A 12487-nucleotide genomic window follows, 5' to 3' on the forward strand; every position below is an offset into this window, starting at 1 on the left:
CAGCGAGGTTACTATATACACCATTTCCTGGGAGTTAATTTTTCCTTCTAACGTTCTCCTGTATTTTTAAATTTTGTTACAAATACTACTTTTATAATTTTGGGGGGGATGGATCAATTTTAGAATTCTCCTCCACACAGACATTAATTGCTTACAAGGGCTAAAATTTCCAAATTATGTTAAACTGCTTTTGTACAAAAAAGAGTAAGTTATTAATTCTTACATATCCGCAAAATGATATAGCCATACAAATTTTTCTTGACACATTTAACTATCTGGGAGCAAATAAGAGTTTAATTAAAATAAAAGAAGAAAATGCTTAAGATCCCTAGAAATAATGCCATACCATCCACTAAAAGCACACCATTCTCTATCAACAGGGACCTAATGAGAAATAAATAAATGCCTGAATGAAAATAACAAACTTTCAAAAAACTGCAGAGAATGAAATATACAAGGGAAAATGAATATATATACTTGTTAAATGTATTATTGTTTATACTTGTAAATACTTTACAAATATTGTAAATATTATCTTCTCCCAAAAGGTCCATGACCTTCTTTGTAGTCAGATGAGCAATTTAACTCATCTGAAGATTCAAATAGAGTAAAAGGGGAATCAAAGCGAGATAGCCAGAATTGAGAAGGAAGATACAATGATACCAAGGCTTCTCTCCAACAACCATATTTGCTCTTACACCTTATAAAGAGGTATACCTAGATTGGGGACCTCTATTACCAAGCTTACCTGTGCATACTCTCTTTCAATAGCAGCCTTCTTCTGACTGAATGTCCTAAAAATACAAATAAAAATTCATTACCAAAAATATAACGATAATTTCATTTAAATTTATCAACACACCCTCAAATACTGCCTGATAAGCTGTGTTAAAAGAAAGGACAATATTTCATTCATCTTACGTGCCTAGGAATACTGCTGACATCAAAGACTCTGGAGTCAGGCAATCTACATTCAAATCCTAGCTGCACCACTTACTAGCTGTATGACCTTACTCAAGTCACTTGACTTCTCTGTGCTTCAGCTTCCTCTCTGGTAAAATTGGAATAGTAACAGTACCCACCTCACAAGGATAACATAAAATTTAGTTAATTAAAATGTATAATGTACTCAAAATAGTGTCTAGCATATAGTAAAAGCTATATAAATGTTAACTACTATTATTAGAATGGCTAGTGAAAAAGTAGGCACTAAATATTTACTGACTTAACCGATGCAGAGGGAACAACAGAAAATAAGATTAAAATCAAATTTTGATCAGCTTTTCAACATGAAAATAGTCAGATCATTTCTTTCATTCTAGTCTTTGACAAGAGTTATAATACAAAGTGCAAAACTACTACATGTTGGGGTATGTTGGGAGCACCATTTCCATACATGTATTATATTTCATAAATACTATGGTAAACCCTTTTCACATTTTAACATTACATTGGAATTCATCTTTTAATAATGATTGGCAACATTTTCTTCTATCTTAACAGTACATGAAATAACAGTGTACCTTATAAACCATAGGAAAGGTAGAGTCAATGAAATATGATAATTCATTAACTATTTACCTTGACTAGTGGGAATTTAAAGACTTTTCTTTAGGTGCCAGGTATCTGTGCTCTTAAAAGTACTTCATTAAGGTAGACATATCAAAACAAAAAGTGAAAAATGTAAAGAAAAGAGTTGGAATAGAAAATAAGGCAATAAGCCAAAATTTCCACTTTAATAATCATTTAAATTTACCACAATGGCTATTCATTTCTTATATAAGGAATACAACTATTGAAGACCTTAGTACATTTATTCTTAGTGAATAATTATTACTTAGCCTTAAAAAGGAAGGAAATCCTCACACATGCTATAACATGAATGAATCTTGAAGATGGTATGCTAAGTGAAATAATACTGTCACAAAAAGACAAACACTATATGATTTCATCTATATGATGTACTTGGAGCAGTCAAAATCATATAGACAGAAAGTAGAATGCTGGCTGCCAAGGGGTGGGAGGAGGGAATCAGAGGAGTTATTTTATAGGAATAGAGTTTCAGTTTTGCAAGATGAAAAGTTCTATAGATGGATGGTAGTGATGGCTGCAGAACAGTATGAATGTACTTAATACCATTAAACTGCACACTTAAAAATGGTTAAAACAGTTAATTTTATATTATGTGTATTTAACCACAATTTAAAACAATGAAAAAGAGTTGAGCAAAATCTTTTTCCTCGTGGGGTACTGCACATTATAAAATATTTAACACGGTCCTTTAAAATACAGTCTACTCTCTTTAAAACACATAAACTATTATTATATATATATATATGCACTGTATATATGCATTTATAAACTGTATTTTATATATTTACAGATATATATGTATATATATATATGTACATGTATACATATATATATATGTTTGGGGTTATACATACATATATTTCTCTCTATATATAGATATACCAAAATAGTAAGTTTTCTTTTAATCCATGAACATAGAATATCTTTCCATTTTTTGTGTCTTCAATTTCTTTCAGCGTCTTGAAGTATTCAGTGTATAGGTCTTCTACTTCCGTTAAGTTTATTTCTAGGTATTTTATCCTTTTCGTTGCAATTGTAAATGAGATTATTTTCATTTCTTTTTCTGATATTTCACTGTTATTATATAGGAATGCAACAGATTTTTTATATTGATTTTGTATCCTGAAACTTTACTACATTTTTATTGTTTTTAATAGTCTTTTGGTGGAGTCTTTAGGGTTTTCGATATATAGAGTCATATAATCTGCAAATAGTGGAAGTTTTAATTCTTCATTCCCAATTTGGATGCCTTTCATTTCATTCTCTTACCTGATTGCTCTGGCTAGGAATTCCAGTACTATGCTGAATAACAGTGGCAATAGTGAGCATCCTTGTCTTGTTCCCGATCTTAGAGAAAAGCTTTCAGTTTTTCACCACTGAATATGATAATAGCTGAAGGTCTGTCATATATGACCTTTATTACATTAAGGTACTTTCCTTCTATGCCCATTTAATTGAGTGTTTTAATCATAAATGGATGTTGTATTTTATGGATGTTGCTTTTTTCTGAATTTATATGATCATAGAATTTTTCTTTTATTTGTTAATGTAATATATTAACATTTATTGATTTGCATAAAAGTATGGTACATATGTAAATGAAATACCACTCAGTCATGAAAAGATGAAATATTGCCATTTGGGACTATACAGATGGACCTTGAGAGTATTATACTAAGTGAAATAAGTCAGACAGAAAAGAACAAGAACCATATGGTTTCACTCACATGCGGGATATAAAAAATAAAGCAATAAACGAACAAACAAAACAGCAAACTCACAGACACAAACAGTATGGTGGTTACCAAAGGAGAAGAGGAAATGGGGGAGGATGAAGAGGCGAAAGAGGGTCAAATATATGACAGGACACTAGACTTTGAATAGTGAGCACACAATGAAATATACAGATGATGTATTATAAAGTTGAATATCTGAAACTTGTATAATATCATTAACCAAATCTACCCCAATAAATTTAATTTAAAAAAAAATAAAAATAAAATTGAGCTTAGAAAGTCTGATGACTAGTGCTACCAAACATGTTCTCTTCCCACCTAATGTAAATACTCAGGCAAAACAAACTAACTAAAATGAACTAGCTTAAATTCTCCCCATTAAAAAATCTAAAACTTTACCTATATTTTGAAAGACATGGTATTTTTAATATTTTTACAAAAAAATAAAAGTAAATATTTAAGCTACTTATTTAGTACCCTTTAAGCTTAGACGTAACTCTTCATGAAATAAGGGTGAAAGAAGTGAAGTGTGCAAAAAAACAGGAACTATTTTACTCTGAACATGCATATCGACTAATTTTAAAACTCTCAGTGGAATTTTTAGTTGTTATTAAACAACTGCATGTCTACGAAGTAATTTCCTATTCTAAAGAAAGAAAATGAATCTAAGATGACAACTACTCAAAATCAACATCATCAATATTAGGAAATAAATTATGAGTCACCACATCCAGAGAGCAGAGCAAAAAATCCTCTGATAATCTCTAAATTAGATATGAAGGCATTTGTTAAAATTCACTATCGGTTTCTGATAAAACCTCTAAAAATATTAGTGAGCGCTATAATTAAACAGACAGACAAGAACAAGTGTTGGCAAGGATGTAGAGAAATTAGAACTCTCATATGGTGCTGGTAGGAATGCAAAATGGTGCAGATGCTTTGGAAAACGGTCTAGGAATTCCTCAAAAGGTTAAACATGTCACCGTATGCCATAGTAGTTATTTGTAGGTATACAGCAGTCCTCCCCTTATCTGAGAATAATACATTTTAAGACTCCCAGCGGATACCTATAACTGTGAATAGTACCAAACCCTTATATACATTATGTTTTTCCCTATACATACATACCTTTTCACTTAAAGCAAGCACTTTACGGCTTCTCTCTGGCATATTCAAATTGCCAGGATCACTGCATTTGCTCTTTGGGGCCATTACTAAGTAAAATAAGGGTTACTTAAACACAAGCACTGTGATACCATAACAGTCAATCTCATAAGTAAGACTAACGGGCGGGTAGCATAAACAGCATGAATATGCTGGACAAAGAGATGATTCCTGACTCAGGTGAGACAGAGAAGGATGCTGCGAGATTCCATCACGCTGCTCAGAACAACATGCAATTTCAAACTTATGGACTGTTTATTTCTGGAATTTTCCATTTAATATTTTCAGACCACAGTTGACTATAACTAAAACTGTGGAAAGAGAAACCGCAGATAAGGGGGGGGAACTACTGTATACCAAAGAAAACTTAAAACATATGTCTACGCAAAGCCTGTAAGTGAATGTTCATAGCGACATTATTCATAATAGCCAAAAAGTGGAAAAAAGCCATTTGTCCATCAACTGATAAACAAGATGTGGCATATTCATATGATGTAATCGTAAAAAGGAATAAAGTACTGATACATGCTACAATATAGATGAACCTCAAAAACATGCTAAGTGAAAGAAGCCAGACATAAAAGGCCAAGGCCATATGTTATAAGATTCTATTTATACAAAATTCCAGAATAGGCAAGTCTAGAAAGACAGAAAGTAGATTAGTGATTGCCAATGGTTAGGGAGTTGAGATAAGTTTGCCATTATTTCAAAAGTATTTTTTCTTTCAACTAGATAAAGTATAAAGTTCATATGGAAAAAAAAATTTAGAATAATTACAAAGATCTTGAAAAAGAATAATATTAAAAAAGACCTACCTCACCAGATAGTAAAAACTAATTTTAAAAGCAACAGTAATTAAAACAGCTTGGTAAGAGAACATGAGTAATCAGAGAGATAATGAAACTTAGGTCAGAAATACACCCAAATACACATAAAAATTTAGTAACTGAAAAGAAGACATTTCAATTCAAAGGGGAAAGGATGGATTATTTAGTAAATGGTACTGGGACATCTTTATAGGAAGACACAATGTTAAGTAAATGTTAAGAATGTATATAGCATACTATCTTTTCATATAAAAATATTTACATGTATATGCTGCATTATGATAAGTACAATACTTCTCAATTACAATAGTTCCTCAAATGAAAAACTGTTCCATGCAAAAATGCCTACTATGGTCCCCTTAGGAATCACTGTGATAGAATTCCCTGAAATATTTAACATGAAACTAGCCTAACAATGGCTCTACATGAAGAAACGAACTAGTTATAGTGACAGAAGATCTTTTACTGCATTCTTATTTGTATTTATTTGAATTTATATCATGTATATATGCATACATATTTTTATCGAGGTGAAATTTATATGACATACAATTAACCATTTTAAAGTGTACAATGCAATAGCATTTAGTGCATTCACAATGTATGCAACCAACACCTCTCCCTACTTTCAAAACTTTTTAATCACTCTAGAAGAACACTCCATAATCATTAGGTAATCACTCTCTATTCTCCCTTCCCTTCTCCCGGCGACAAATAATTTAATTTTCTCGCTACTGATTTTCCTCTTCTGGATATTTCATATGAATAGAATCATACAATATGTAGCCTTTTGTGTCTGGCTTTCACTTAGCATGTTTTCAAGGTTCATCCAAGTTGTAGAATGTATCAATACATCATTCCTTTTTTTGACTGAATAATATTCCACTGCACGGATATACTATAATTTGTTTATCCATTCATCCACTGATGGACATTTGGGTTGTTTCTACATCTTCACTATTACAAATAATGCTACTTAAACATTTGTTTATTATAAGTTTCTATGTAGAGATATGTTATAAGTTCTCTTGGGTATATACCTAGGAGTGGAACTGCTGGGTCATATGGTAATTCCATGTTTAATTTTTTGAAAAACCATCAAACTATTTTCCATAACAGCTATAATATTTTATATTCCTACTGCCTATTTTTTAAATTTAATAGTTAAATAAAACTAACCTTTCAAAATAAATTATACTACATTCATTGAGAAGAATCCTATATAGCCACTAACAAGAATGTGGTAGATCTATATGTACTGGTATAGAAAGATATCCTCAACTAATTCATGCAATAAACACTTACTTACTGACTGGCTATCACAGGCTAGACATTGTACAGGTACTAATGATATCGCAGTGAATAAGACAGACATCCAGTAGGACTAACAGATAGCAAACAAATCATTATACAAGAATGGTTTATTGGTAAATAGGATAATAATAAGTACTATGAAGGAAGTTACAAGATATTATCTAATACATTTTAAAAACTTCAGAAAAGTATGTAAAGCAAGATCTCATTTTATCTTAAAAACATGTTAATATATACCTTTATGCAATATAGATACTTGTGTACACTCATAAATACCTAGAAAATACTCATGGGGGCAGGACACTCAAAGAATGTATGGCAGGCAGTTCAAAACTATCTTGCAAGAGCCTTAAAAATGTTCATACACTTTGACCCGATAACCTACTTCAGAGACTCTATCTTAAAAAAATTTTAAGTTCAAAGCCATTTAATAGTGAAATAGTATAAAAAACCTAAACAGTAGAAGAATGTCTAAGTATGGTTGATCCAATAACTGAATATTATTTAAAAGTGTTTACCAAAAGTTCTTAATTTCCAAAATATTTTTATGAAAAAAATGTACAAAATTGCGTATTTAATATCATATATGTAAAAAAATAAAAAATAATACCAGAAGAAAATTAAAAATAAGGATATATGGCAAATTTTTATTGTTAAAGGAAGGAGGTATAAGACTCTTATTTTCTACTCTGATTCTATGTTTTTTCCAATAATTATCTATTATTTCTACAAAGATATAAAAGTACAAATTTTCAATTCATCCACTTATATTTAAAAAAATACATTCCATATCATATAAAAAGAAATAAGAATAAAAATCCTTGCAATAAATAATTCTTTAATAAAATCTAATGTTTTAAATAATTTTCCTAAAACAAATCTGATCAAACCATTCTCCTGCTAACATTTCTGAAATGACTCATCACTCCCAGAATAAAGATCTAAAAGCCTTTAACATGACAGAAGAGGCTGCTGACCGTCAGAACTTAACTGCTAGTATGGCTTCATCTCTGTAAACTCCTCCATTCACATACTAGGCCCCAGCTAAGTTTCTTGAAAGGACCAGTGGGCTCACGCTTTCACACTCTAGCAAATACGGTCCTTTTTCCTTAAAATTCCCTTCCCCTCATTTGCACTAAACCTTCCTCGTCCTTCTAAATTTAGCTTAACCATGACCTCCTCTGAGAAGTCTTCCTTGAATTACACTTGTGATTTAAATACCCGTCCTCTGAGGTTCTCTAGCATGTATGTAACACAGCACCTGCTTCAAGTATTATAAGTGTCTGTGAATCAACTTTGGAGTTCTCTGGAAGCAACGAGTTTACTTTTCATTTTATATGTGTAGCGCAGTGCCTGAACAATGTAGTCGTTCAATTAAAGTTTGCTGAGTAAATGAATAAATGAATGGACAGAAACTATATAATCAGGTTTGACTCTATAAGTTTGAAATAAATAGCTCGGTTGGTTAGCTCTGGGACAGGCAGAACCAAGATCATAATCTATAACCACATGGACCAGTTAAGTTTCTTGATGTTGGTCAGATTGTGTCAATTAACACAACTATTTTGTATAAGTGAGCTTTAAAAACCAAGGCAGGTGTGTACAGTGAAGGATTAACCTTCCTAAAGGGAGGTATAGTTTTTGTGCTTGGCTTCTGGGAAGTAATCTCTCAACTTTTGGAATGTCATGCCTGATAAGAGAGTTTTTGTTTACCTGGAGACCTTAAGCCATGCCAGACAGTTTATGCTGACGATGTGATTTATTTGGGACAGAGGTGGGGTAGGGGTGTGGGGTGGAGGGATGGGTAGAGATTAGGTCTGGAGATTAAAGTCAGACACATGGGCAGTCAATTATATTTAAGTGACACCTCTTCCCTTGGCTGATTTTAAAATATATCCTTTTGCTGTAATAAACCATAACCTTTAGTAAATTTTCAGTGAGTGTTGTCTAACCAATTATCAAATCTGCAGGTGGTCTTGGGGACCCCCAATCTTGAAGGTCATGTCAGAAGTGAGGGTGACCTTGGAGACCTCCAAACTTGCAGCTGATGTCAGAAACGAGGGTTGTCTTGGGGACTCTCAAACTCTGTAATTCATCACCAGAATAAGCAGAACACCTAAGAATGTTCAAATTATTAATGATGGTAGTCAAGGTGGGATATCAATAACCATAATGGTGACTGTTAAAAATTAAACTAAATACGCCCACCAGAATAGGTAACATGAAAAAACTGATAACTATCTATATCGTTGAAGATATAAAGCAATGAAACTCTAACATGTTGGTGGGAATGTAAAATGATACAACCACTTGGGAGAAAATAATTGACGTTTCTTATAGAACATGTAGACAAAAAAGGGGCTTTGTAATAAATCTAAACAAAAGTAACTTCACAGGGTAGCCTGATCATAAATTCCTAACTAGGCAGGTCATGGTGCGTAGTCATGCCCCAGGCCTATACAAGGAAATTATTTGGCTCCTAATAAAGAATATTAATTTACCAATAACATTGATTATCTTCTGAATTTCAGGTATTCTACTAAATATGCGCTAGAAATATAAAGATGGGACATGGACTCTGCTCTCAAGGGATTCATTAGCATAAGGTATAAACAGATAATGCCAAAAACTACAAATGCTATTAGTCATAGAATGAAAAGTAGAAAGTGTTCTTATTTCTTATCAATTAGGTAACCTTGGGCAAATTAATTTTTCTGATTGTGCTTTAGTTTCCTATCAATTAAATGGGAATAAAAAGAATACCTACCACACAGGATTATTATAAGGATTAAATGAGTACACATTTATAAAGCACTTAGAATTGTCACATAGTAAATGCTAGAGAAGCATTTGGTAAATAAGTGAAAATATCACGTTCCACAGTTTATAATTATGAAATTTAACTCAGTTTAAATATTTTGCCTAAAGGAATATGCAAAGCACTAACAAAAAATATGTTTTAAGTACTTTTGGTCTTAGATGACAGAGCCAAGTTGGAATCTCCCTTCTCCTCTCAGAAATGACCCCAAAACAACAAAAATAAAAAAACATAAATGCAAATATATGTTTCCAATAAAACTAGGAAACATAAAGTATAAGTGGAATATAGCTCAAAAGAGAGACAATTAAACTGAAGAAAGCGGGCAAATATAAGGCATAAGGCTCCAAGACTTAAAAGGGAGTAGTGAGAGCAGATTTCTTCAAGTGCACTTTCTAAGGTATAAAACTTAAACTACATTTGCAACAACGAAAACACAGGACATGGGGTGGTGAGGGGTGCTCTGCTGTTCATAGTTTGAAGATCTAAAAACAGTACTAAATTAAGAATTATGTCAACAAGTAATTCTGGCAGAAATTAGGCAGCTAGTGTGGCAAAAAGACAGTAAGACAGCTGCATTATGAATGGCCCTGCAGCAATCAATCTTCCCTGGCTGGGGAGAAATAAAATAAATTCATACACATAAGCCTGGTCAGAAAAAAATTACTATAAATTTGGATGACAATAGTTACCCGGAGATATCTACTACTGATATTCCAAAAAGTAGTATAGGAAAATTCCTCCTCATTCAAAAAGAAATAACTAAAAAGGAAGCAGGAACAGAATCTATATGACTATGAAATCTAGAAAAGAAGAAAAACAGGAAAAACCTAGTGGCAAAGGACACTCATGAGAAAAAGCTGCCATGGATCAGAAGAAATATGTAATCAAATATTTCAGATGAATTTTTAAAACTTAATTAAAAAAACTAATGAAGCAAATACCACTTAAATAGAATTAAAGAATGTCAAAGTTACAAGAGAATGATCAGTGCTGATAGCAGGCATCCAGTCTGGCTCCTGATTGGTCAGTCTTTCACCACTGAGTATGTTTCCTGTGGGTTTTTCATATGCATCTTTATTATCTTAAGGATGTTTCCTTCTATTCCTAGTTTACTGAGCATTTTTATGATGAAAGAGTGCTGAATTTTGTCAAATGCTTTTTCTGCCTCTATTGATATAATCATGTGTTTTTTTTCCTTCATTCTATTAATATATTTCATTCTTTGATTTTCTTATGTTGACCTTTTCATTCCTGGGATGACTCTCACTTCATCATAGTGTATAATCCTTTAAATTTGTTGGATTCAGTTTGCTAGTATTTTGTTGAGGATTTTTGCATCAGTGTTCATCAGGAATGTGGATCCTTAGTTTTCTCACGGTATTTTTGTCTGACTTTGATGTCAAGGTAATGAGAACCTCACAGAATGTGTTAGGAGAGTCTAAGAAGGACTGGTATAAATTCTTCTTTAGTTGTTCAGTAAATTCACCCATGAAGCTGTCTAGTCGTAGACTTGCCTTTGTGAGATTTTTTTGATTACTGATTCAATCTCTTATTAGAGGTCTACTGAGAATTTCTATTTCTTCCTGAATGAGTTTTAGTAATTAGCGTGTTTCTAAAAACTTGTCTCTTTCATCCAGGTTATCCAATTTTTTGGCATATAACTGCTCTTAATACTCTCTTAAAATCCTTATTTCAGAAGCATCGAGAGTAATGTCCCCACTTTCATTTCTGATTTTAGTTGCTTGTGTCCTCTCCCTCTCCATCCTCCTCCCTATTTTTTAGACTAAAGCTTTGACAATTTGTTGACCTTTTCAGAGAACTGACTTTGGTTTCACTGACTTACTCTATTATTTTTCTATTCTCTATTTCGTTTATCTCTGATTCAATCTTTATTATTTTCTTCCTTCTGCTGGCTTTGGCTTTAGTTTGCTCTTTTTCCAGTTCCTTAGGTGTAAAGTTAAGTGGGTTCAAGATCTTTCTTCATTTTTAATGTAGGTGGTTAGAGCTATAAATTTCCCTGAGTAGTTTCACTGCATACCATAAGTTCTGGTTTGTTGCATTTTTATTTTCCATCTTCTCAAAGTAGTTCTAATTTCCCTAGTGATTTCTTTTGACCAACTTCTTGTATATTGTTTAACTTCCATATATTTGCAAATTTTCCAGTTTTCCTTATGTTAAGTGATTTCTATAGCTTCATTCCATTATGGTCAGAGAAAGTACTTTGTATGATTTAAATCATTTTAAATTGATAATTGTTTATGGTCCAACTTATGGTCTATCCTGGAGAAAAGTCCATGTGCACTTGAGAAGAACCTGTCTTCTGCTTTTTGGTGGAGTGTTCTGTTTACGTCTGTGAGGTCGAGCTGGTTTATAGTATTTTTCAATGGAATAAAAGTGATGGTCCAGAAACAAATCAAAACATCTATGGCCAACTAATTTTCAACACGAATGCCAAGACCATTTAAAAAAAGAAAGAAGAGCCTCTTCAATAAATGCCATTAGGACAACTAAATTTCTACATACAACAGAATAAAGTTGGACCCCTAGCTCATTCCAGACATAAAACTTAACTCAAAATGGATCAAAGACCTAATGTAATAGCTAAAACTATGGAACTTTTAAAGGAAAGCAAGAGAGTATATCTTCATGACCTTGGATTTGGTAACAGATTGTTAGATAAAACACAAAGCACAATCAACAACAACAAAAAAAAATAGGTAAAATGAACTTCATAAAATTTTAAAATGTCTGTGCATCAAAGGACATTATCAAGAACATGAAAAGACAACAGAATAGGAGAAATATCTGCAAATCATATATCTGATAAACATCTAATATTCACACTATATAGAAAAATCTTCCAAACCTAAGAGACAAACAGTCCAATTTAAAAATGGGCAAAAGTATTAAACATATGTTTCTCCAAAGAAGATAGACAAATGGCCAATAAGCACATGAAAATATGTTCAACATCATTAGTTATTAGGGAAATGCAAATCAAAACCACAATGAAATATTACTTCACATTCACT

At 32.2% G+C, this 12487-nt stretch overlaps 1 protein-coding gene across 2 annotated transcripts in view; it reads right to left on the bottom strand.

Moving 5' to 3' along the window:
- Positions 1–12487, bottom strand: part of LOC102880739 (F-BAR and double SH3 domains protein 2) — a 143337-nt gene that overhangs the window by 85032 nt on the left and 45818 nt on the right. For both annotated transcript variants that reach the window (XM_025042848.1, XM_025042847.1), the window contains exon 3: positions 749–794. In XM_025042848.1, the coding sequence (XP_024898616.1) occupies positions 749–794 (46 nt within the window). The remainder of the gene's footprint in view (positions 1–748; positions 795–12487) is intronic.

Source organism: Pteropus alecto, unplaced genomic scaffold (genome assembly GCF_000325575.1).
Source record: "Pteropus alecto unplaced genomic scaffold, ASM32557v1 scaffold7, whole genome shotgun sequence".
In the NCBI taxonomy this organism is placed as follows: Eukaryota; Metazoa; Chordata; class Mammalia; order Chiroptera; family Pteropodidae; genus Pteropus; species Pteropus alecto.